Consider the following 27,675-nt stretch of genomic DNA (forward strand, 5'->3'; position numbering starts at 1 on the left):
GTCTCTGCTCTCATGGAGTTTACATTCTAATGTGAAAAAATAAACAAGTAAATCATTAATTGCATTACATATTGAAGCATACAGACATGTAAGTGTCATGTCAGATGGCAGTAAGTGCTATGGGGGAAAAAAAAGCAGAGTAGGATACAGGGAGCAATGAGAAGGTACTATTTTATATAGGGTGGTCTGGAATGGCCTCTCTGAAACTTAAGCAGTATGAAATGAGATAATTAAATACTGACTCAACAGTCAATGAAACTTTTTTTTTTAAATGAAACATTATTTCTTTCATGACATTTCCAAAGCACTCTCATCTTTCTGGTTTGAATAATGTTCCCTTTGTGATTTTTTTCTGGATGTTAATTCAGACTAGTAACTTTACATAAAGATGCTTGCTATTTATATTTATTTTGTACAACATAAAATAAAACCCATCTGGAGAATTTTCTTGATCACCAGTATACTCTATGGCAATGGACCTACATTTCTAATATGATTACAGTTACAGGTAATAATCAAATAAAATCTTGTGGAATGTCAGGACTCTATAATCTCAAACCATCAATTATCCAAAAGAATGTAACCAGCAAATCATAAATAGCTCAGATAAAGTATTAAACCCCACATGTGTAGCAAATACACTTGGCTAAGGGTTAAGAATATCAGTTCTAATTCCTGCTTTATCACCTTGGGCAAGTCAGTTACCTCTTCTGAATCTCAATTTTTAATGTTTGGCTTTGGATACAAAAGTAATCTGAGTATATACTACTTTAAAACAGAACTGATAAGTAGATAAGAAGGTTGTATTTTTCATAATTTATAATTCAGCTCCATAAAGATGGAAAAGCAGCCTTTCATCTTACTCTCTGAAAGCTCTGCTACAGTCATCTCCCATCACCTCCAAAGTTGTTTTGATTTTTTCATTTCGGGGTTTGTTTCTTTTGTTTTATTTCAGCAAGGGCCTGGCTCTGTCACCTAGGCTGAATACAGTGGTACAGCCCTGATCTCCCAGGCTCAAGTAATCTTCCCACATCAGCCTCCCCAGTAGCTGGGACTACAGGCACATGCTACCATGCCAGGTTAATTTTTAAGAATTATTTTTTGTAGAGATGGAGTCTCACCATGTTTGCCCAGGCTGGTCTCAAACTCCTGTACTCAAAGCAACCTCCTACCCTGGCCTCCCAAAGTGCTGGAATTATAGACATGAGCCACCACATCCAGGCCCCAAATTTGTATTAAAAGCTTTATAACTTCATCACTTCAGAATGCCATATTTATTTGTATAAATGGGCAAACCTGGTAGTTGGTCATTTTTAATATTTAGAGCTCCTCTAATCCCTCCCTGGAAGCCTCCAGGGTAGACAACCTCAACAAAACATCCTCTATACTCATGCCCTAAGTGCAGCTCTACAATTAGTCTCTTTCCTTGCTCCTCAGATCCTCTACCAAAGCTCTCTCTCTCATGGACACTAAACTCAAACCGGGCCAACAAGGAAAACCCTGCATAACTCCAACCCTAAAAGAACCTAGAATGACAAAACTACATAGACTTACAATGAAATAATTCAAAGTGTGAAATAAGAGGAATAAGTAAGGAGAATTTGAAAAGAATAGCTAATCAATCTTGTAACTATTCTCTGAAGTGTGAAGACTCTTCTGGGTTATCTCTAGAATCCTCAAACATGATTGATATGCCTCATCTGTCTCCTCAGCTTGACATGAACTATACCAAATAGCATAGCAACTGTAAATCTCCCTCTTAAAAGTATCTGTAAACTGCTCCCCCTAGAATGGTCCTCAAAGTCCAGTATATTTTTACTATCTTGTCAATTTTCTGCCATGATATTATGACAGGGTTATTTCATTTTAAAGATTACTATCCCTTCAACTGCCAGATATCAACTATCACAGGGACAAATAATGAAATAATATTTCTGTAATCTACATAGAGTCAATTCTTTTTTTTTTTGAGACGGAGTCTTGTTCTTTTGCCAGGCTGGAGTGCAGTTGCACAATCTAGGCTCACTGCAACCTCCATCTCCCGGATTCAAGCGATTACCCTGCCTCAGCCTTCTGAGTAGCTGGGACTACAGGCACGTGCCACCATGCCTGGCTAATTTTTTTGTATTTTAGTAGAGATGAAGTTTCACCATGGCCAGGATGGTCTCGATCTCCTGACCTCACGATCCACCCGCCTTGGCCTCCCAAAGTGCTGGGATTACAGGCGTGAGCCACCGCCCCAGCCGAGTCAATACTTTTTAAAAGGTTGTGACCAGAGTAATCTATGACAGTGATTTTATGTTGCCTTTCTTTAATCTTAATATAAATACATAAATTGCTATCTTAACATAGGTATTTGCCTAATTCCTACTTCACTTCTATCCTTTATTTTCCATATCATTTGTCATTCAGTTGGCTTTAAATAGATTCATGCCAATTCTCCATGTTCTCACCAGCATGATTAAAAAAATTTTATGCAGGACTGGTATGAGAGATGATTGATAACAATCTTATTCTTTTTAAAGTGATTCCTTGCTGGGTCTGTGGGGTAGGGAAAAAATGTTAAAAGTGATTTAAAAGCCAGATTTTCTAAAATCCTACTTTTTCAGATGAATATCAAATGGAAAGAAAATCAGTATGTAGTCATTCTACCTTTAAAATGGGAAGTCCACACTGAAAATGGAGAAAAATATATTCACAAAGATCAAGTAACAAACTGCTCAAGCCATTTCCTGAAAAGAAACTGCATTTCTGGTTGTAATTGTTAAAATTATAGAAAAGAATTCCCTGTTCTTCAAAAATCACTCAAATATGGCTCCAAAATCACAGGTATTATTATTTTAAAAAATATAAAGGTATTGGCCGGGCGCGGTGGCTCAAGCCTGCAATCCCAGCACTTTGGGAGGCCGAGGCGCGTGGATCACGAGGTCAAGAGATTGAGACCATCCTGGTCAACATGGTGAAACCCCGTCTCTACTAAAAATACAAAAAATCAGCTGGGCATGGTGGCGCGTGCCTATAATCCCAGCTACTCAGGAGGCTGAGGCTGGCGAATTGCCTGAACCCAGGAGGCGGAGGTTGCGGTGAGCCGAGATCGTGCCATTGCAGTCCAGCCTGGGTAACATGAGTGAAACTCCGTCTCAAAAAAAAAATATATATAAAGGTATTAAGAGCAACATTATGATGTTGATAAATTTAAGTAAGGAGCTATTGTGCTAGAAGAAAATCTTGGTAAGAAATAAACAGTACTAACCCATATTGCCCAAAAGAAGACAAAGAGTAATACAGACAATTATAAGGGAAAATTGATTATATCATTTTAAAAAGGGCACTGGTGCCTGTGAAATTCCTAGGAATTTTCTTCCTGTGGGATATTGTGTAAGTGACTTTGTCTTGTCTAAAATATACTAAAATTACAAATACATTCTCACACTAAAGAATATTGCTTTTACTCATTAGGTTGGAAGAAATAAGGAAGGCTTGAAAAACAGATATTTCCAGAGAAGAAGAGTAAAGCAGAAAAGTGAAGGTATAATAAAAGGACTATAATCAGAGATATGGAAGGAAGACAAACTGCATTAATTAATTTTCTTTAAAAAATGAGACTAGCTGCACACTGAGATGAATTGTCTCATTTGCCAAATGTCCCAAGTGGCAAAGTCAAACAAATAACTCTGTAATTCTTCATTAGTATTTCATCAAATTTAACCATTTGCAGACTGCCAAAAGTGTGTGTGTGTGTGTGTGTGTGTGTGTGTGTGTGTGTGTGTGGTGGGGGGTGTCCTTAAAATCTTAAGAGAATTGTAACTAATCAACTTTCATGTGTATTTTTCAATACCTTTCTTTGTTGAAATAACCAAGTGCCAAATGAAAATGGTATAAATACAGAGAAAAGTCAAGTAAGACAAACAGCAGGATGGGTCTACTCTTCATGGGAGGCCACATTGTAACACGGACAGAGCAAAGCCTTTCAAATTATTCAGCACTAGGTTTAAATTGTGACTTTTCCACTTCCTTTTTAAATGTCTCTGCCCCATTTACTTAATCTCTTGCAACTCCATTTTCACATATGTATAAAATAAGATATACCAGGGTCATTGTGAGATTAAAGATCATTATAACACTAAATACCAGGCATATAAAGTACCCAGCTCTTTCCTTAATAAATACTAATCTCTCTAATAATGTACATAACTCAAGCAAATATTTAAATGTTTGAGATTTACTGTTAAATGATCAAAAAATCTGAGTATACTATGAGACCTTCTGATGCCAAATGATCCTCTCACTCAACAATTAGTTAAGCAACTGAGTGGATGCAGTCCTCAATTTTTAGGTACTTCCACCACACAGGTAAGACGTATAAAAAGATGGATGGTGAATTTTTTTTTTCCTTTGGACATAAGCATTTTTCCCCTTCAGCCCTACAAAAAGATAAATTTTTAAATCAAAATCTAGTTTTTATAGCACATGGGACTTTTTTTCCAAAATGAAAATAGCTTTATCATTTTTTAACAATCATAAAATTAATAAATTATCTTTGTTTATAAAACTGGATATTATGAAAATATCATAATGAATACATTTTTTTTTAATCCCTTGAAATCTTATCACCCAGAGATAATTGTGGTTGAGGGTTCGATATATAAATATATACATAAACATACATATCTTAGACTTCTCTGTATAAATATATTAACAGATTTAATTAAAACTATAAAATTAATAAATTTTTAATAAAAACTGAGGTATTAATGCTCATTTAATACATTTTGTGTATATTTCATTAACTGTACAAAATCATAAGAATAACACTAGGATAAAATGAGTAAGACTTCCACAATCTCTAACTCTATTTTTATTTTTGCCATGTCAATTTCTAATGCTTAACATACAGATATATGACATAATTATAACATGAGATATAATTTTATATTTTTTCATCCACTGTAAGCATATTGTATGTTTCTGCATGAAAATATTTAAGTCAAACACAACAAATGAGATACTAATAAGTACTAATATCAAAATATCCTCCAATTATGACTTATAAAGCCAAGTTCTCATTTTTGGAAATGACAAATTTAATGGCAAACATACCTACCTTTTGAAAAAGGTTGTATATTTTATTGCTATGGAGATTAGGCGAGATAATGTAACCAAAACACATTCAAAATGCACTTTGAAACATATTTTTTCCTTTCTTGCTTTTAACCTTGAAACATACTTTAAAACTTTGTTTTCCCTCCTTTCCCACCAGACACTCCTAAGCACAGTGCTCGCTTATCTAATTATGTGCTTGCTTAGAAATTCCAGGAGCTAATTTTGAAACAAGCCAGGCATAGAGAACCAGCTGCGAATCCTCCAGCTTTGGCGGAGTTATGAACAATTAGCCCACCACTACCAAGAAGTAGTCAAGACGGTACCAGCCGGACCTCCAGACAGGAGGTTACTCAAGATAGTCTACGTGTTTCTGAACAATAAATGTTGACCTGCCCACGTCAGCACCACTCCTGCATACTTCCCACACTAAGTTTTCCTTACTAAAACCCATCACTCAGCCCAAAAAGCTGAAATGGACTTTGAAGGGAATGTGCCTAGCCATTCCCCAGCTGCTAGCATTTGAATAAAGTTGCTTTCCTTTCACCACACCTCACTTCTCATGTTCTGGCCTTTAAGCAGTGAGTAGCCAAGCTCGAGGCAGTTACAAGAAGACATGCTAAACCTTTGGTAAACCTGCGTTCTATGAATACTGCAAGTATATACGATGCTTCTTAATATTCTCAGGAATTTGTTTTCTAGAACTTTTTCTTACAGCAGAAAAAAAAACAAGACTTTTGCTCTATTATACAACTAGATCCACGATATGCTATTAAAAAGCATTTTAATATATTTCTGGGCTTGTAGATAACGGAAAGTTCTAAGGGTGTAAAAAACAACAGTGAGCTGTAAGAGTAGGGGGCACAGAGAAACTAAACCTGGAAGATCAGAATGATAAACAACCCAACTCCACACATATTAAGGCAAGACTTTTAAATGGTGCTAAAGTGGTCTCAGGTGTATAGATCCCCGGCTTCTGACAGAAATCAGTGCAAATCCTCCGTGAAATAATCTTCAATTTAGGCCATTAGGATTCTCACAAATTAAGCTCAACTAAATACGTATTTGGTATTTTTTAAAATCACTAAACCATGTAAGGAAACAAGCCACTATGAGCAAGAGACAGAACAAAAAACAAATTTTTTTCAAGAGAGTAGAGAAGTACAAGCCTACCATGTGCCCAGAATGAGAAGAACCAGAAATACTGGTGGACAGAACTAAAGGCCACCACACACAGTTATTTGGGCTATTCAAATAGTAAGATAAACAAATTAATGCTGAACTGAATGCAGTTGAAAGTTTATATAACAATTCCACTGCTAAGCTTTAACTGAGAACCACAGGATGGTCTCAAGTGTAGGCTTGACGACAGCCTCAGGCATTCACTATTTCTAGATCTTAGGCTCCCTTATTAATTGAGTAAATGGTGCAGTTGTCTTCTAAGCAATTTACCCCACTAACTTAGTATTTCTCTTGTCAGAGAAAAAAATGGCTGTTATACCACAATAGATAGAAGTCAAATAAAAATCACCATTATATACTACACACTTAAAAAATTCCTCTTTTAACACTAGAAATGCTCTTTGCCTAAAGCCTAAGTCAATCATACAGTATTTTAAGCTGTTTATTAAAGAAGTGTTGGGATAGTCAAGAAGTTGGTTTATTTGAGAAGTTTTTTGGGGGAAAAATAAAACTATCAAGACTTTAAGCTTAGGAATGATCTATGAAATCTTCAACTTTGTCATTCCTTATTGCCCACTTGCTTCTCTCCATCGCATCTCTTTCCCTCTCTTCCTCTTCTTACCAAAGTTAGATGACAAAAGATACTTTTGGAGAGTTTTTCTTCAAGAGAGCACTGCTTTGGTTTAAGAAATAGTTTAAAAGATTCTCTGAAGAAAGTGAAATCAAGATAGCCAAAGTGTTGCTCATAAGAAGTTAATGAATAGAAGGCTTCTAGTTAAAGATAACAATGAAAGCTAACAAATTAAACAAAGTATTTAGCACTAACTCTAAAACTAAAATGAGACATTTTATTTAATGTCATACACCCACAAGGACCAAAAAACAAAAAACAGGAATGGAAAAAGGGGCAATTTTGGAAGCTATAAAGTCAATGAACGAGTGATAATATACTAAGCAGATTCAAGAAAGTTAAATCAACAAAGGAGAAAGCTAAGAAACAACCAATCCACATTTAAGGATCTCCTAAATTTTCAGAAAGTGGCAATACCAAGTGCCTCTAAAAAAAGATGAGGAGATAGGGCTAAAAATAGGGTTGCTTTAAAGTCTATTTAAGAATCAATTACCCCTTAGCATATAGACTGTGGTCTCTAAGTTTCCTTTCTCCAAAAATGAACAAAATTCCTCTAAGGAATAATTGATTCCAGGTCTGAAGCAGAAAATATATAAAATGTTCCCAAAACATCTTGTCATTCCAAAAAGTAAGACAGTTTTCAAAGACCAGTGGAGTCACATTAAAATGACTCAGAAGTCAACTTAAAGAGGCTTAATGGCCCAGAGATTGAACACTGAAAAGGACAATAGACTGACACACCAAATCCATTTAAGTCCAAGGGTTCATGACACTAAAAAAATAAGTTTTGGCTGGGTGCAGTGGCCCACACCTGTAATCTCAGTACTTTGGAGGCCAAGGCAGGTGGATCATTTGAGTTCCGGAGTTCAAAACCAGCTTGGCCAACATGGTGAGACCCTGTCTCTACAAAAAATACAAAAATTAGCCAGGCATGGTGGTGGGCACCTATAATCCCAGCTACTCAGGAGGCTGAGGTAGGAGAATCACTTGAACCTAGGAGACGGAGGTTGCAGTGAGCCAAGACCACATCACTGAACTCCAGCCTGAGCGACACAGCGAGACTGCATCTCAAAAATTAATAATAATAATTTAATTTTAAAAAGCACTGCTCCCCTTTGAAGGACGTAAAGAAACCAATTCATTTCTGTAAAAACAGGAAAATAAGGGGAAAAAAATCCTGTCTTTCTACAGGAATCACATCACAAGTAACCAAACAGTTGGTGACACTGTTTTGTAGATGTTTTCCATCTAACAAATGTGGATGGAATGAAGTAATAAGAATATCTTTATTTTGCAAACCCAAATTAATTTTAGGATCTAGGCAATGGTCATCAGTGGCAACTAACATCACAGAAGGTAAAAACAAGGTATTAGTGCCTCATGATAGAAGTACAATACTTCTGAGACAATGTTGCTCTCCCTCTGCCCCCAGCCCAAAATAATGCAATCATAATTCTGACAAATCATCTAATCTCACTATCAGTTTTTAGGAAATAGAAGGGACACATTAAACATATTAAATGGCACCATAAGGATGCAGTCAGCAAAGTCCAAACAGTGAAAAACCACGTAATTGATCCTGTTTCTTCAATAAGTAATTTTCGAAGGGAAAGAGAAAGAAAGAGGGAAAGATACTGTAAAATTTAAGAGACAAAGCAACCAAAACAAGGATCTTAATTTCGATTCTGAGTCAAACACACTGTGGGGTAAGAATGAAGAAGCATTAATGAGACAATCAGGGAAATCTGAACACTGATTAAACTATCCAATAATACTAAGAAATGACTGTTAATTATATTTAGGTGTGACAATGATGCAGCCGTATGGCCTTTGTTCTACAAAAATGACTTTTTCCTTTAGAGATATACATTTATGAATTAAATAGTGATGTCTGGGATTGCTTCAAAATAATAGATAAAACAAAACCGGCCTTGAGTCAGTAATTGTACTTGGGAACTGTTGTCTCTATACCTATCTCTCTGTACTTCAAAATATGCTTGAAATTTTCATGATGAAAAGCTTAAAAAGTAGCTAGTATTTTCGAACTATATAATATCTGCTCTCCCTATTGCAGCAGAAGATGCCAAAGATTTATCCTCTGGAGAAGTTAAAAGAGAGGGTCTCTGATATAAAGAACACAACAACAGTTAACTGTAAGATAATCATGAAAATGGGAATTAATTGAAAGTTTACTTAATAAATGTTGAAAGTCTTTTACAACCTCCTTTTCCAACTTGACTTCACCAGGGTTAGCAGGCAGAAGACTACCCTTTGGGCCAGAAATTGAAATAATCCTCGCCAAATAATCTGATGAACACAAGAGGAAAAATCTAAAGAGACTGACATCAGGAATTCCTACTAACAGCCCAGCCATTCACCCTACGGTGAAGACACCAAGAAACAGTACCAGCATGTACTCCACTCTTAAATATTAGGCAAGAATCATCTGACATTTGAGCTGTTACAATAATTAATTGGAAGGCCATCAATCTAAGATGGTTCCAGCATCCTGGGTTCCTACTTACACATGCCAAAACTCAACTCAATGTAAACTGTCATAGTCTAGGCCAATTAAAAACTGTCAACTGCACCTCACTAGGGACTTTCCACCACTTAAGCTTAACCAATCAGAAACTGCCAACTAACCCTTCACTAGAGACTTCCCACGAATCAATTATTTGCCTTGCTTCCTTGTTCACCCTAGAAAAGGCTTCCCCTCATGACCTTTTTGTGAAGGCCTGAACTGATTGCATTCTGACTCTGCATAATTCACGAATTGTCAAACTCATGCTCAAACTCTAAAATTCTAATAAATCTCAGTTTATCTTTTAACAAAGCAATGCATATGTTTATAAAAAAAACACAGGTTTAAAATACAGGGAGGAAAGAAAAGGAAGAGGAAAGGATGGGGGAAGGGGAGAGGAAAGGAAAAGAAACAAAAACAAACTGACTCAAGAAGAATAAAATTTCAAAGCAATTACAATACCCTCAGAAAGATGGGAAAATATTGTATTGATGAAACAAGAACAGGATACTAGCAAAAAAAAGGAATAATCAGACAGCAAAAATTTTAGAAATAAAAAGATAGAAATGAAACAACTAACCAGAAGATTTCTGGTTGAATATTAAAATTGAAGAAATGTTGCAGAAAACAGATTAAGTAACAAGAGAGGTGGAAAATGAGGGAAGTATAGGAAAATTAGCTCCTGATATTCAATATCTGAATAAAAATAGTTCAAGGAAATCAGAAAACAGAAAATGAAATCATTAAAGAACTCATTCAAAGAAATTTTCCTAAACAAAACAACATGAGTTTTTAGATTGGAAGTTGTCCATTAAGTAACCTGCACAAATGATGAAAATAGAGCCTCCCTAGAGCATACTGTTACATTTCAGAACATTGGAGACAAAGAAGATTCTATAAGCTTCCAGAACTAAGGTTTTCATATAAAGGATCAAGATTTAAAATTGCATCAGAAATCTCAACAGCAAAAAGAGAACAGGACAATGGCTAAATAAGTTCCTCCAAAATTGAGAGGGGAAAATTATTCCCAACCTCGAGTACTATAACCATTCAAACTATTCATCTCTCGTTAGAGTAAAATAAAGACATTCTGAGACATACAAGGTTTTAAGGTTTTTCTTCTCATGCTCCCTTTCTCACAAAACTGCTGAAGAATATGTAACTCAAAAACAATAAAGAAAATATGGGATACCAAAAATACTGAATTAAATATAAGGTCATGAAAGGTATTCCTTGCCTGACGGAAAATAAAGATCTTAGGACAATAGCTGTGGAAATAATTCATTCAAATTGGAGCAGATCAGAAGGCTCCAGCCCAGAGAGATTTCTTCAAGAAGACAAATTTGTTCAAATGCCTCTTGTGTTTGAACATATTAATATGAGTTTAACACAACTGGGGAGATTTGGAAAATTTGATTCATAATATACTCCTCATCTCCAATTGTCTCTTCCTGTCATCTTTTAAATGCATACCAAACAGACTTTCACCCCACCGCTCCACCAAATCTGATCCCATCAAGGCCATTCATAAGCTCCATACTGCTAAATCCAATATTCAATCCTCAGTTCTCAAATTAACTTAATCCATTAGCTGCATCTTATAGGCTGATCACTCCCTCCTCAAAACATAGTTTCACTTGGCTTCCAGGACACCAAGCTTTCCTGGTTTTCCTCCTACATCACTGCTTGGTCTTTCTCAGTTTCTTTTGCTGAATCCTCATTTCCCCAATCTCTTTCCATATGAGTATTCCAGGTTTCAGTCCTTGGGCCCCTTTACCATTTATACTCCATTCATTTGTGTTTATTCACTTTATATGAATCTATAAATGCCTATCTCTAGCCTTGGCGTCTCCCTAAACTCCAGATTGCTATATCCAACCTCTTCCCTTAGGTGTCTAATAAATATCTTAAGCTTAACATGTCCAAAATGAAGCTCCAGATCTCTTTATCGTACAAAAAACATCTGCTCCCCTGGCAGTCTTTGCACCATTTTAGTTAGCTAAAAGTCCATTCCTCCAATTGTTCATACCAAAAACCTTGGAGTCGCCACTGACCCCTCTTTTGCTCTCACACACCATATCCAATCCATCAGAAAATCCTGTTGGTTCTACGTTTAAAAATTTTTCCAATTAGTTAATATGGTAGCTAAAAAAAAAAAAAAAAAAAAAATTTCCCAGAACCTGACCACTTTTCGCCAATGCCACTGCTTATTACCACCCTTGTCCAAGTCATGATCCTATCTTGTGTAAGTTCTGTCTTAGCCTACCAACAGGCTCCTTATTCTGCCAATGCCTTCTCCCGTCTATTCTCCAAGCAGAAGCCAGAGAAATCCTTTTAAACCCTAAGTCAGATAAAGTCACTCCTCTGCTTAGAAGACTATAAAGAATTCTCATCTAGCTGCAAATGAAAGCCAACATCGTGACAATAGCCTCCTATGGTCTTACCCAATCTAACCCTTGGTCCTCCTCACTTGCTCCAGACACACTGCCTCTGTCTACTCAAGAACACAAGGCAGGATCCCACCTCAAGCCATTGCACTTATGAATCCCACTGATGAGAACACCCTTACCCCCAGATTATCTGCGTGACTCTTTCACAGCCTTCAAGCTTTTACTTAAATATCATCTTCTTGATGAAGTCCTCCCTAATGATCCTATTTGAAATTATAACCTCATCCTACTTCCAATATTCCTTTTTCTTATTTCTTGCTTTATTATTCTCCACAGAACTTAATGACATCTAACATATTATGTACTTTATTTATTTAGTTTACTGTACATCTCCCCCCCTTACACTTTAGGAGAACAAGGAAAATTTTAATCTGCTTGTTCACAGCTATATGCCTAACACAGAAGTTCAACATACTTTTAATGAATGTATAAAAAGGTATATAGAAAACTAAATAAAAAATAAATTATTTCTTAACACCAGGGGGAAAATATGAGCAAGAAAGGAAAAGTAATGACTTACGACATAGCTGAGCTATGAAAAGCATTTACACAGTCATAATAAATGCTGATTTATTTATTATTTACTCAGCGGTTCTCAAACCGGGCTGCACATTAGAAGCAAATGAAAACTTTTTTAAAAAACATAGATACCCAAGGTCCTCCCTAAAACACATGAAGCAGAATCTGTGAGGTTGAGTCTTAGGTACCTAGATTTGTTCACTCAAGTTTCCTAGTGATTCTAACGTACAGCCAGAACTGAGAAGCACTCATCTGACCAAAATTACAATAAAACTACAGTGCGAGGCTAGGAGATCAGAAATACACAGGTAGGTGTTAGAGGCAAGAGGTATTACTTAAATTTTAAACTTCAGTAAGTAAAAATCAATAGATAATTGCTAAAATTGAAAAATCAGTAACATTATAATTCAAACAGAACAAGCAACAAGGGTTGAAAAATGTTTGCTCCTGGGAGAAAGTAAGGATTAGGGCTGACTCATGAAGGTCCTGGAGAAATGGGGAAACCAGTCGTCATTCCTAAAGAGGATCAAGAAAAGATGAAAGAGATGTTTAAAATCAATCAGTTCAATTTAATGGCAAGTGAGATGATTGCACTCAACAGATCTTTACCAGATGTTAGGTTAGAAGGGTGTAAAACAAAGGTGTATCCAGATAATCTTCCTACAACAAGTGTGGTGATTGTTTTCCACAATGAGGCTTGAAGCACACTTCTGCGAACTGTCCATAGTGTCATTAATCGCTCACCAAGAAACATGATAGAAGAAATTGTTCTAGTAGACAATGCCAGTGAAAGAGACTTTTTGAAAAGGCCTTTAGAGAGTTATGTGAAAAAACTAAAAGTACCAGTTCATGTAATTTGAATGGAACAACGTTCTGGATTGATCAGAGCTAGATTAAAAGGAGCTGCTGTTTCTAAAGGCCAAGTGATCACCTTCCTGGATGCTCATTGTGAGTGTACAGTGGGATGGCTAGAGCCTCTCTTGGCCAGGATCAAACATGACAGGAAAACAGTGGTGTGTCCTATCATTGATGTGATCAGCGATGATACTTTTGAGTACATGGCAGGCTCTGATATGACCTATGGCGGGTTCAACTGGACGCTCAATTTTCGCTGGTATCCTGTTCCCCAAAGAGAAATGGACAGAAGGAAAAGTGATCGGACTCTTCCTGTCAGAACACCTACCATGGCAGGAGGCCTTTATTCGATACAGATTACTTTCAGAAAATTGGAACATATGATGCTGGAATGGACATTTGGGGAGGAGAAAACCTAGAAATTTTGTTTAGGATTTGGCAGTGTGGAGGAACTTTGGAAATTGTTACATGCTCACATGTTGGATATGTGTTTCGGAAAGCGACACCTTACACGTTTCCAGGAGGTACAGGGCAGATTATCAATAAAAATAACAGACGACTTGCAGAAGTGTGGATGGATGAATTCAAGAATTTCTTCTATGTAATTTCTCCAGGTGTTACAAAGGTAGGTTATGGAGATATATCATCAAGAGTTGGTCTAAGACACAAACTACAATGCACACCTTTTTCTTGGTACCTAGAAAATATTTACCCTGATTCTCAAATTCCACGTCACTATTTCTCATTGGGAGAGATACGAAACGTGGAAACAAATCAGTGTCTAGATAACATGGCCAGAAAAGAAAATGAAAAAGTTGGAATTTTTAATTGCCATGGTATGGAGGGTAATCAGGTTTTCTCTTACACTGCCAACAAAGAAATTAGAACAGATGACCTTTGCTTGGATGTCTCCAAACTTAATGGCCCAGTTACAATGCTCAAATGCCACCACCTAAAAGGCAACCAACTGTGGGAGTATGACCCAGTGAAATTAACCCTGCAGCCTGTGAACAGTAATCAGTGCCTGGATAAAGCTACAGAAGAGGATAGCCAGGTGCCCAGCATTAGAGACTGCAATGGAAGTCGGTCCCAGCAGTGGCTTCTTCGAAACATCACCCTGCCAGAAATATTCTGAGACCAAATTTACAAAAAAATGAAAAAAATAAGGATTGACTGGGCTACCTCAGCATACATTTCTGCCACATTCTTAAGTAGCAAAAAAGGAAAAGTGCTTTCCTTCTCCTGGTTGTAAGGTTTATCAGCCATTAAAACTTAAACTTCTCTAGCTTTTCGCTAGCTGTGAACCAGCCTTCCTGTCCACTGACGTGAAACTGCATAGTAATGAGACTGCGCACACTGATGTTTACAAGATTGAGAGTCTTTCTCTGAAAATCATGCTAAAGAATACTGAGACAATGAAAAAAGTCAACAAAATATGCTTTCTGGAGAACTGTACCTTTTATGGTTTGCTCGCACATCAGTAATTTCTGCTGAATGTGCTGCCATAATGAAGAGATTTCCAAGATTTTCTTTCCTGATTAGAACTGGTAGCCAGTATATTAAATATTGATATTGAAATAAATGAACTGGAACCAGACACAGAACCATGAAAACAAGATTTTTACAACAACAACAACAACAAACTATATTAAACAGGGTTTAAAGGAAATTAAAACAGAACTATGAGAAGTACAATTTGTTATAGTATAGTATCAAATTTCTATATAGATTTTATACCTCAGTGGGGAAAAATAACTGATTCCTATGACATTCATTTTATTTTCATCTGTGAGAGTCATGGATGCTTTTATTTTCCTTGGGGTGCTGAAATTGAGCTGAAAAAAAAAACTCTTTGAATATAGTTTTAATTTCTCTCTACAGTTTTTGTTTTGTTTGGTTTCTGGGCTGAAATTTGGAATTGTAATTTTTAATTGCCTTCGGAATTTAACATAATGTCCAGTCTCAACTGAACAAGTGTTTCAGTTGTTCTTGGGTCAACTGGCTTACAGATTTATGAGTGCACATACACACACACAAATTTCTTATCATTTTCAACTTCTTGACCCACCTGATTTTGCTTAATACCCAGGATTCATACTACTGTACCACAGATTTGTTTTCACAGCAATAAATCTTCAGTTCTTTGTTTATGATTCCACTTAAAAAAGAAAAAAAAGGATTAGGGCTGAGGGTGGTTGCTTTTTAAAAGTCAAGTTGAATATTTTACTTTAGACTCCAAATTCATATAATTTTCAATTAATAAACTATAATTTTAATGGTAATGTTGAAGTTGGAACAATTAGCAAAAGAAGAGAAGAAAGAGTGGGTGCTGAGTAACATGTAGGAGGGCTAAAGTCTATAAAGACACAAATTTCCAATAACAGAGTAGCCAAGATTTCCACAGAAGGATGATTAACACTCCATCTTAAACCGGCTGTTGTCAACAAAATAGTATATTGACCTAAGCCTTTGGTTTTAAAAAAAAAAAAAAAAGAAAGAAAGGCAAACTAGGTGGGAAGTGGTGGTGGTAGAAATTTGTGGTAATTTTCCTCAAACCAGGAGCCTATCTCCCTTTAATAAAACAAAGAACAAATCAACCACAATAAGGTTCAACACTATGGAGGTAACAGTCTTAGACTCCTAGCTAGGAACATTTTAGCAGCCATGAATATAACAAATGCAGTTCACTTTGTTTTCTTTTTCCTTACACAAGTGACAAAGTAGAAAAATTTAAATTATGAAATCTCAAATACAGCCTAAAATGTTTTCAAATATAAGTTGAGATAAACTATTTTGGAGTACTCCCTAAACAAGACATAAATAAGAACAAGGAGAGAATCTTCAAGGAAAAGCCCATATGTTAATCCTTTGTTTCTCCCATATTTTGATATAACCTAAATCCAGGTTTCACTTGAAATGATACTTAATGTTTACCCAAAGAGGCTCCCTTGGTTTCACAGTAAAATGATTAGATTATAAAAGTCCTATTTGTTCAGAACTAACTTTTTATCTGAGAGAACATGAGCATATTAGAGCATCTAATCACGATTCTGGGTCCCAAAGGGCCCCCCTGGGAAAGTCCCTACAATATTCCCAAGTAAGCATACACTTTGTAGGAGTTCATTCTTATTTATTTACCATATGGGCAGTTCCAGTTGTGAACTTCTATAAGAAATGTAGTTCCTTTCTTTACTGGGCCAATATATTGACAATTTATTCATAACTAAATTTATTTACTGAGTACAGTAGCATTTCAGGAGGCTGAGGTGAGAGGATTGGTTGAGCCCAGGAATTTGAGACCAGTCTGGGCAAAACAGTAAGACCCCATTGCTACAAAAATCTTTTTTAAAAATTACCCAAGTGTAGTGCCATATGCCTGTGGTCCCAGCTACTAGGGAGGCTGAGGATGGGGGACTGTTTGAGCCTGGGAAGTTGAAGCTGCAGTAAGCCGTGACTGCACCACTACACTCAGCCTGGGTAACAGAGATCGATCCCATCTCTAGAAAAATAAAATAAAATAATAAATGTATTCAATAAATGTTTTCTCTCTTACTTGCAAGATTACTGGTCAGGAATAGGTGACTGTGAAAATAAATAAGAAATTTCAGGATGTTTCAATGGTTTCAAATATCTAAAAAAAAAAAGCATACTTTGGTACTTTAACCATGAAAAAATAAGAATTATCATAAAACGATGTAATTTTCACATCCTTCATTTAACAAGTCTATTGACTAAAGTTTGCTACCTTTCTCAGGGCATGTAGACAAGTTGACAGCCTCTTAGTCTCACCATACAATTACTATTTCTATTACAACAAGAAAATACCTTTTTCCCCTGGGGAAAAAAATGCAGATTTTCACAATACAGTAAACTAATGGTCATCGTCATTAAATGAACATTTACTGAAGTATATCATATAGAGAGATTACTAGGGCCTAAAAATAAAATGAAACACAAAAGCGCTACTCCTGTCTTGAAAAAATAGGGTGTGAATTAAAACATTGTGTGAAGATAGCATATAGTTGAGATAAACTATTTTGAATATATGAATTAAGATAGCATAGACTGCAGGTCTACATTAGCTTATTGGGTAAACTATAAGCTAATCCAACACTATAATTTTTTACCTTTTAGTATTTATTTGTAGAGTTATTAAAACTGATACATAAAAAACTGTTCATATTTGTGGGGTACGCAGTGATGTTGCAATACATATAATGTATAGTGATCAGACTGGGGTAATCAGCATATCCATCATCTCAAACATCTTTCATTTCTTTGTGAACAGTCACTATACTACTTCCAGCTATTTGAAATTATATAGTATTGTTAACTACAGTCATCTTACAGTGCTATAGAACACTAGAATTTGAATAACTTCATTGAAATATAATTCACACACCATAAATTCACCCTTTTATACAACTCAGAGATTTTAGTATATTCACAGAATTGTACATCTATCACTACAATCAGTATTAGAATTTATCACCCCCAAAAGAAGCTCCACATCCATCAGCAGTCATTCACCATTTCCTCCCACCCCAAACTCCTGAAAGCCACTAATCTATGTTCCATCTCTACAAATTTGCCAGTTGTGAACATCTCATATAAACTGAGTTACACAATATGTGCTCTTCTGTGTCTAGCTTCTTTCACCTAGAATGCTGTGTTCAAGGTTCACCTACCTTACAGCAGGTATTAATCAGATACATTAATGTATTAAGATCATTTGTTTTAACCCTTATGCCTAGATGGCTTTATTCATTTTACTAACAAAACAGGAAGTGAAAAATTCAAAGATGATGTTGAGTACATAATCTTTCGAAAATATTTTTCTTATACAAGGATCCATAATTACAATGAGAAAATGATTACAAAATAGTAACAGTAAAACCAGTCTAATCTAGGTCTACTTTATCCTTAATATTCAGATTAGTTTAATCCTTTGAATAATATTCAATCTTGCTAGGACATAGCTAATTACATTAAAGGCTGCAATATGCAGAAACCTTAACATTTATAATAGACAATTCACTATCACAGCAATCCCATAATTTTCATTAGCAGTAATGATTTCTATTTATTAGCAGTAACAATCTTCTGCATGATTCCTGATAACCTGAGTTTCATAAAGCTGTACAAAAAATAAAGATTTGGTCAGTAATTTCACAAAATGAGGCAAGAGGAAGTGAAACAGAACGTATTAATCACTTGAGACACTGCATTCTTCAGTTACAATAAAAAAGATACTGACTTCTCTATTATATTTACCCTTAATTTGCTTGCAAACTTGCAAAACATTGTGTGAAAATCATCAAAACAGGACATCTAATTTGATAAAACATCAGAGTCCAGAGGGATATTTCTTAATAACATGAAGTTTGAACATCCTGAACAATATTCTTCAGTTTTCCTTTCTAGAGCTTGAGCAAAAACTGATATAAAGCACCTACTATACATGCCAAGCACTGCATTATGTACTAGGTATACAAAAAAAACAACAAAATGATTACTGTTCTCAAAGAATTCACAATCTAGTGGATGCAGTAAATATAGCCATCAGAAGAACTAACATTTACTGAGCACCTATCATGAGACTGGCACTATATTAAAAGCTTTAGATGAATTCAACCCAAGCTGTCTGATTCTGGAGTCTGTTATTAATCATATGAAGATGTGATGTGTAGGGTGTTCCAGGCAAAGGAAAGCAAATGAGTGTAAAAGTAGAAAATGGTATGGTGTGAAGGGACCTGTGATGAATTTGGTATAGTGAAAAAAGAATTTAGAGGTAAAAAGTAGCAAGAACTGGGGCTAAAAGTTTAGCAGAGGTCAGATCATAAAGGTTCTGGAATGTCATTCCAATGAAAAATTAAAGAAGATCTAAGTAAAGAGAACTTGAAATGTTCCCAACACATAGAAATGATAAATACTCAAGGTGATACATATCCCAAATACCCTGACTTATTCATTACACATTCTAGGTATGTAACAAAAAATCATATGTACCCGATAAGTATGTAAAATATTATCTATCAATAAATTTTTTTTAAAATAACACCTGAGTAGCTCTTTTTCAAGTAAAATTAAAACGTTCATATTTTCATGATAATGCAAGTAACCAGGACGAGTCTTTTTTCATTATGCCATTCTGTTTGCTTTTTCAACATAATTATCCAATGTTTGAAAATATATTTTTAAAAAATCATGACTTGCTTATTCATTTTTTACACCTATTCTCTTTTGATGCAAAAAAATTTTTTAAATGCCATTAAGTTTGAGGCTTTAAAGTGTGTTCAGATGTTTTAAGCTGAAAAGCTGATTGATACTAAAAGCATTCTCTCCTTTCCATAAAAGCATATGTTTTTTCCATCCTATCTTTATAAGACTTACATGGTTAATACATGACTTTCATACATATTGCCCAAATGAAACAGAATAAAATTACTATTTTTGGTGATGGTCTATAAAGCCTTGGAAATCCTTCTGATATCTGTTAAGAGATAACAGCTGTTTCTACAATAAAGCACCAATATATGCCTCGTATAGCTTAATCCCCATTATCCCTGCACCTGAGAGGCTTGAAGCTTGGAAAATGTTCATCAGCTGATTTAAATATCACTAGGCATCACTGGCTGGGTGGCAACACAGTAGCAATCATGCAGGAACCTTTCTGAAGAAATTATAAAAGAAAATGTAGAAGCAGCATCCTAAAGTCCTTCTAAAGAGCTTTCCACAAGATTCTGACAATAAGGCTGTCACTGCAGAAATCCTGAATAGAGATTCTTCAATTTTCACAAAAGTGAGAGGGAAGGCCTTAAATCCTTAACCAAAGATTAAAAAGAAGCATATCCTAGTTTGGGCTACATATCTTATTAATAAAAATTCGTCTTCAAATGCCACACCACCCACAAGAGTCCATAACTAGCTTTGGTCTTTTTTGGACACTACCTGACAGATTTTTTCTAACTTAGGTTGAAGGTTTATATTCTTTCATACTGTATCACATAATAATGCCTCATGGATGGTAGCCACTAAACAATTTGTTGATTTTTTTCCACTAAAAAGAATTAAATTTGGCCCCTGACTACCTCACCAGATACCTTTATTGCTCATTCTTTGTGTTCCAAACACACCTGCCTAATTTCAGTTTCTAAACCTAACAATAATCCTTTCCCCTCAAGCTGCATACACTACTCCCTCCACCTAGAACACTCCCCGCCTCCTCTACTTTCTTCAGAACTCAGATGAAATATTTCCTCAGAGAACCTCCACACTAGGGCATGTCCTCCTGTCACATGCTCTCATACCCAATTGTTCTCCTTTGCACCACTTACCATACTATAATTAAATAATTATGTGATTGATTAGTTTAATATCTGGCTCTCTCTCAGGATGTACATACCACGAGTTTTCATATCCTTATCCCCAGTGCCTTTCACAGACTAAAGATGAACATTTTTTGAATAAATGCACAAGTTTGAAAACTAGCTTTACAACTTAAGTAAATTTGAAAAAGTCACTTAATATCATTAGGCTTCAGTTCCTGTAGCTATGAAAAGAGAAAAATAAAAATGCTACCTCATCGAGTTGTTGGGATTTATGGTGAATGCTAAACTTTAAAATACCACATAAAAATATTAATATATTCTCAGCAAGGATATTTCACATTTAATATTGTCTTTAGCCAATCTTAATAGTATTAGCTAAGAACTTTAAAGCTTATTACAGATTATCAAGATGCTGATAAATAATGGAAGTATCTGACAAAAATTAATAAGAAGTCATTAGTTCCAGTCAGTAGCAGCCTATCACAGATTCCAAGCACTGATCTAAGAATTGTCAGTTTAATAATAATTGTCCATCTCACAAGAAAGCCTGTCAGGTCTACTGCAATTCATGCTTCAGAAAGAAGTATGTCCTATGGAGTTGGCCTCATGAACAAACACACCAGCTAAAGAATGGATCAATAGTGAAAGATGAGCTTCTCCAATTCACTCACAATTACACATCAGTCAATAGACTAATGTCAATCAATAATTTGTTATATTTGCTACATTTACAGACTTTGATCTTTAATATAAACCTGGCAATAAAACAACACACATTTCCTTTGTTCTACAGTAATCTGATCATAAATATAGTAAAGAAAAAAACCTATTTTCTCATCTGTGTAATAAACATAAATCAAATTGTTCAGTAACCTCTTTCAGGTATATCTAGTAACTGTCTTCATAAGGATATTTAAAAACAAGTAAAAGCAAGATATATAACAGGTAATTATTAATGACAAGTAATTTTATGCCCTGAGTTATAGTCTTCCTAGGTATTCCTATACTAGCCTATATATGTGTATATATGTACGTGTGTAGGCACATATACACATATATACATTCATCTCATACATAAACACACATATACACATACATGTGTATCCATACACACACACCTAGATATATATAAAATTCCACACTTCCTCTATTGTATTATAATTATGTAGTGTTTACCTGTAATCTCTCCTAGAAAGACAGCTCTTCGAAGCACAATGTCTTCTAAATCTGTAACCTCAGCACCTAGTCCAGCATTTCAACATAATGGCATTTAGTGAGTGCTTGCTAAATAAACTGCACAGTGCTTTGCCAATGTAATATTTTTCTGATGCCCAACTCATACTTCACAACAGTCAACTTTTGAGATTGTCCAGTCCCAGCTCTGAAGAAGATATGCTCTTAATAAAAAACACTTTGATATACTATCAGTTATTTGCTTCAAAACAATCCAGTGGGAGTAGGTACAGAGATTTGGAGGTGAAATAAGACTATGAGCTATAATTTAAACCATTTCTGATATAGGTTCATTATACAATTCTCTCTACTTTTATATGTTTGAAAGTTTTCGTAAGTATTTTTTAACTGGGAAAAAGTTTTAAAAGTTTAAAACTTTAGAAAGTTATCTTGCAAGATGGCGAATTAGAAGCAGCTGCAGTCTGTGGGCAAGACAAAAGGTATGAAAGCAGCGAGTGAATTCAGCACCTTCACTGTGAATTCAGTTTTCACTGTGGGATTGTCTAGGCAACAACTCAATCCAAGGAGAATGACAAAAAGCAGAGTAGGGTGACAGCCCACTCAGAAGTGGCACAGAGCCAAAGGAACCCCCACCCCCAGCCGAAGGAAGCGTGAGGCAATCACACTTCTCCCATGGATCTTTGCAACCTGCAGATCAGGAGATCCCCTCATGAGCCCAGGACACCAGGGCCTTGGGTCTGATACACAGAACTATGTAAAGTATCAGCAGAACAGCCGCTCAGGCATACATGGAGACCCAGGAGTTTTACATACTCCAGCCCCAGAATCCCTGGCAAGGCAGAAGATCCATCCTTGCACACCCCTAGGAATGGGGCTATATCTAGGGAGCCAAGCAGTGTCACCCTATAGGCCCTACTTCCACAGTACCTCACAAGTTAAGACTCACTGGCTTGGAATTCCAACCACCCAGTGGCAACAGGCTGGAGTCGGCCTGAGTTGGAACTGAGTTCCCGGGGAAAACGGGTGGCCACCGTCTCCGTGGTTCAGTTGATTCAGCTGTTCCAGTCGGTTGGCTTTGGAGAATACCAACAGTCCAGACAAGGAAGGGTCTCCCACAGTGCAGCACTGCTGCCTTGCCAGATTGTGGCCATACTGCGTCCTTAAGCAGGACCTCAATCCATTCTTCCTCACTGGGCGGGACCTCCCTGAGAGGGCTTCAGCCACTCCAGCCACGGTTCTAAAGACAGAGCTCTCTAATCACTCCCCGGGACAGAACTCCTGTGGGGAGACCATCTCCGCGGTTCAGTAGACTCAGCTGTTTGAGCCTGCCAGCTTTGGAGAATACAAACGGTCTGGATGAGTAAGAGTTCCCCATAATGCAGCACAGCTGCCTTGTCAGTTCGTTGCCAGACTGCTTCTTTAACCGGGACCCTGATCCATTCCTCCTCAGGAGCAGGACCTCCCTGCAGGGGTTTTAGTCACTCCAGCAAGGGTTCTACAGACAGTGCAGTGATCTCTCCCTGGGAGAGAGACGCCAGGGGGAGGAGTGGCTGCCATTCAGTGGTTCAGTAGACTCAGCTGTTCCAGCCTGCCAGCTTTGGAGAACACAAAGGGTCTGGATGAGTAAGAGTCCCCCACAATGCAGCACAGCTGCCTTGTCAGTTCGTTGCCAGACTGCTTCTTTAATTGGGACCCTGATCCATTCCTCCTCAGGAGCAGGACCTTCCTGCAGGGGTTTTAGTCACTCCAGCAAGGGTTCTACAGACAGTGTGGTGATCTCTCCCTGGGAGAGAGACGCCAGGGGGAGGAGTGGCTGCCATTCAGTGGTTCAGTAGACTCAGCTGTTCCAGCCTGCCAGCTTTGGAGAACACAAAGGGTCTGGATGAGTAAGAGTCCCCCACAATGCAGCACAGCTGCCTTGTCAGTTCGTTGCCAGACTGCTTCTTTAATTGGGACCCTGATCCATTCCTCCTCAGGAGCAGGACCTTCCTGCAGGGGTTTTAGTCACTCCAGCAAGGGTTCTACAGACAGTGTGGTGATCTCTCCCTGGGAGAGAGATGCCAGGGGAAGGGGTGGCTGCCATCTCAGTGGTTCAGTAGACTCAGCTGTTCCAGCCTACCAGCTTTGGAGAACACAAACAGTCTGGACAGGAAACGGTTCCCCCCAGTGCTGCATACCTGCTCTACCCAAAAAAAAAAAAGAGTAGCCAAACTACTTCTTTAAGCAGTTCCCTGATCCTGTTCCTCCTGACTAGGTGAGACCTCTCAACAGGGATCTCCAGCACCTCCTATAGGCATGTTCAGGCCAACAACAGATCAGTAATCCCCTGCAACAGAGCATCCAGAAGAAGGAGCAGACTGCTATCTTTGCTATTTTGCAGGCTTCACTGTGATACCACCAGTCATGGGAAAAGCCCAGGCAACTAGGGCCTAGAGCAGACCCCCAGCAAACTGCAGCAGCCCTACAGAAGAGTGGTCTGTCTGTTAAAATAACAACATCAACAAAACAGACCCCACAAAAACCCCACTCAAAGGTCAGTAACCTCAAAGATTGAAAGTAGATAAACCCACAAAGATGAGAAAGAATCAACACAAAAATACTGAAAACTGAAAAAGCCAGAGTGCCTCTTCTCCTCAAATGACCCCAACACCTCTCCAGCAAGGGCACAGAACTGGGATGAGGCTCAGATGGCTGAACTGACAGAAGTGGGCTTCAGAAGGTGGGTAATAACAAACTTTGCTGAGCTAAGGAGCACATTGTAACCCAATACAAAGAAGCTAAGAATCATCATAAAATACATGAGCCGGTTGCCAGAATAGCCAGTTTAGAGAGGAACGTAACCGACCTGATGGAACAGAAAAACATAACATGAGAACTTCACAATGCCATCACAAGTAACAACAGTAAAACAGACCAAGCCAGGGAAAGAATCTCAGAGCTTGAAGATTATCTTTCTGAAATAAGACAGGCAGACAAGAATAGAGAAAAAGGAATGAAAAGGAATGAACAAAACCTTCAAGAAATATGGTATTATGTAAAGAGATCGACAGACTGGGGTACCCAAAAAAGACAGGGAGAATGGAACAAAGTTGGAAAACATACTTCAAAATATCATCCAGGAGAATTTTCCTAACCTAACAAGACAGGCCAACATTCAAAATCAGGAAATGCAAGAACCCAGTAAGATACTCCACAAGAAGACCAACCCCATGACACATAATCAACAGATTCTCCCAGGTCAAAATGAAAGAAAAAATATTAAGGACAGCCAAAGAGAAAGGCCAGGTCACCCACAAAGGGCAGCCTATCAGACTAATAGCGAACCTCTTAGCATAAACCGTACCAGCCAGTAAAGAGTGGGGGCCAATATTCAACATTCTTAAAGAAAAGAATTTTCAACCCAAAATGTCGTACCTGGCCAAACTAAACTTCATAAGTGAAGGAGAAATAAGATCCTTTTCAGACAAGCAAATGCTGAGGGAATTCATCACCACCAGGGACTTGCAAGAGCTCCTAAAGGAAGCAGTAAATATGGAAAGGAAAAACCATCACCAGCCACTACAAAAACACACTGAAGTACACAGACCAGTGACACTATGAAGCAACCACACAAACAAGTCTGCAAAATAACCAGCTAGCATCATGATGCCAGGATCAAACTCACAAATAACAATACTAAACTTAAATATAAATGGCTTAAATGCACCAATTAAAAGACACAGATGGCAAGCTAGACAAAGAGCCAACACCCATCAGTATGCTGTCTTCAAGAGACACATCTCAAATGCAAAGACACACATAAGCTCAAAATAAAGGGATGGTGGAAAATTTACCAAGCAAAAGGGAAACAGAAAAAAAGCAGGGCTTTCAATCCTAGTTTCTGACAAAACACACGTACGTATTTTCTTTCTTTTTTTTCTTTCTTTTCTTCCATTTCATTTCATTTTATTGAGATGGAGTTTCTTCTTGCCCAGGATGGAATGCAATGGCGCATTTCAGCTCACTGAAACTTCTGCCTCCCAGCTTCAAGAAATTCCCCTGCCTCAGCCTCCCTAAGTAGCTAGGTTTACAGGCACCCGGCATGCCTGGCTAATTTTTTATATTTTTAGTAGAGATGGGGTTTCACCATGTTGGCCAGGATGGTCTTAAACGCCTGACCTCAGGTGATCCACCCACCTCAGCCTCCAAGGTGCTAGATTACAGGCATGAGCACCACACTTAGCCCACAAAACACACTTTAAACCAACAAAGATCAAAAAAGATAAAGAAGGGCATTACATAATGGTAAAGGGTTCAATTCAACGAGAAGAGCTAACTATCCTAAATATATACATACACTAATACAGGAGTACCCAGATTCATAAAGCAAGTTCTTAGAGACTTACAAAGACACTTAGACTTTAGACTCCCACACAAAAATAGTGGGAGACTTTTAACACCCCACTGACAATATTAGACAGATCATCAAGACAGAAAATTAACAAAAATATTCAGGACCTGAACTCAGTTCTGGATCAAGTGGACCTGAGAGACAGCTATAGAACTATCTACCTAGGCAAGGTGCAGTGACTCATGCCTATAATCCCAGCACTTTGGGAGGCCAGGTTTGTGGATCATTTAAAGCCAGGAGTTCAAGACCAGCCTGGCCAACATGGCGAAACCCTATTGCTACTAAAAATACAAAAATTAGCTGAACGCAGTGGCATGTGCCTATAATCCCAGCTACTAGGGAGGCTGAAGCAGAAGAATCACTTGAACCCAGGAGACAGGGGTTGCAGTGAGCTGAGATTGCATCACTGCACTCTAGCCTGGGTAATGGATGAGATTCTGTCTCAAAAAATAAAAAAATAAAAACCTCTCTACCCCAAAACAACAATATACATTCTCTCATTGCCACATGGCACTTACACTAAAATTAATCACATAATTAGATTTAAAACACTCTTCAGCAAATGCAAAAGAAGAGAAATCATAACAGTGTCTCAGACCACCGTGCAATCAAATCAGAACTCAAAACTAAGAAATTCACTCAAAACCATACAATTACACAGAAATTGAACAATCTGCTCCTGAATGACTCTTAGATAATTAACAAAATCAAAGAAAAAATCAAGAAGTTCTTTGAAACTACTGAGAACAAACAGACAATATACTAGAATCTCTGGGATGCAGCTAAAGCAGTGCTAAGAGGAAAATGTACAGCATTGAATGTCCAAATCAAAAAGCTGGAAGATCTCAAGTTAACAACCTAATATCTCAACTAAAACAACTAGGGAACCAAGAGCAAACAAGCCTCAAAGCTAGCAGAGGACAAGAAATAACTAAGATCAGAGTAGAACTGAAGACAGAGACACGAAAAGTCCTTCAAAAAACAATGAATTCAGAAGCTTTTTTTTTTAAATAATATATGACTGAAAGCTAGATTAATAATAAAAGAGAATAATCAAACACAATCAAAAATGATAACAGGGATATCACCACTGACCCCTCAGAAATACAAACAACGATCAGAGAATGCTATAAACATTTCTATCCACATAAACTAGAAAATCTATTGGAAGAAACTGATAAATTCATGGACACATACACTCTCTCAAGACTGAACCAGGAAGAAATTGGATCCCTGAATAGACAAATAACAAGTTCTGAAACTGAGGCAGTAATAAATAGCCTACCAACCAAAAAAAAAAAAAAAAAAAAAGCCCATGACCAGATGGATCCACAGCTGAATTCTACCAGAGGTAAAAGAAGACCTGGTGCCATTTCCACTGAAACTATTAAAAAAAATTAAACAGGAGGGACTCTTCCCTAACTCATTCTATGAGGCCAGCATCATCATGATACCAAAACCTGGCAGAGATACCACAAAAAAAGGAAACTTCAAGCCAA

General features: G+C 37.1%; 2 protein-coding genes across 4 annotated transcripts in view; one reads left to right on the forward strand and one right to left on the reverse strand.

The window, feature by feature from the left end:
• The window catches only part of LOC108290011 (tetratricopeptide repeat protein 28-like), a 358,528-nt gene that overhangs the window by 173,005 nt on the left and 157,848 nt on the right, over nucleotides 1-27,675 (reverse strand). The gene's annotated exons all lie outside the window — the stretch shown is intronic.
• On the forward strand, nucleotides 12,673-14,415 carry LOC108290010 (polypeptide N-acetylgalactosaminyltransferase 1-like). The gene is given in 2 exon segments (XM_037731779.1): nucleotides 12,673-13,612; nucleotides 13,615-14,415. Coding segments are annotated over 2 exon segments (1,494 nt in total). The 5' UTR covers nucleotides 12,673-12,900; the 3' UTR covers nucleotides 14,397-14,415.

Source organism: Cebus imitator, unplaced genomic scaffold (assembly GCF_001604975.1).
Source record: "Cebus imitator isolate Cc_AM_T3 unplaced genomic scaffold, Cebus_imitator-1.0 Scaffold419, whole genome shotgun sequence".
Classification (NCBI taxonomy): Eukaryota; Metazoa; Chordata; class Mammalia; order Primates; family Cebidae; genus Cebus; species Cebus imitator.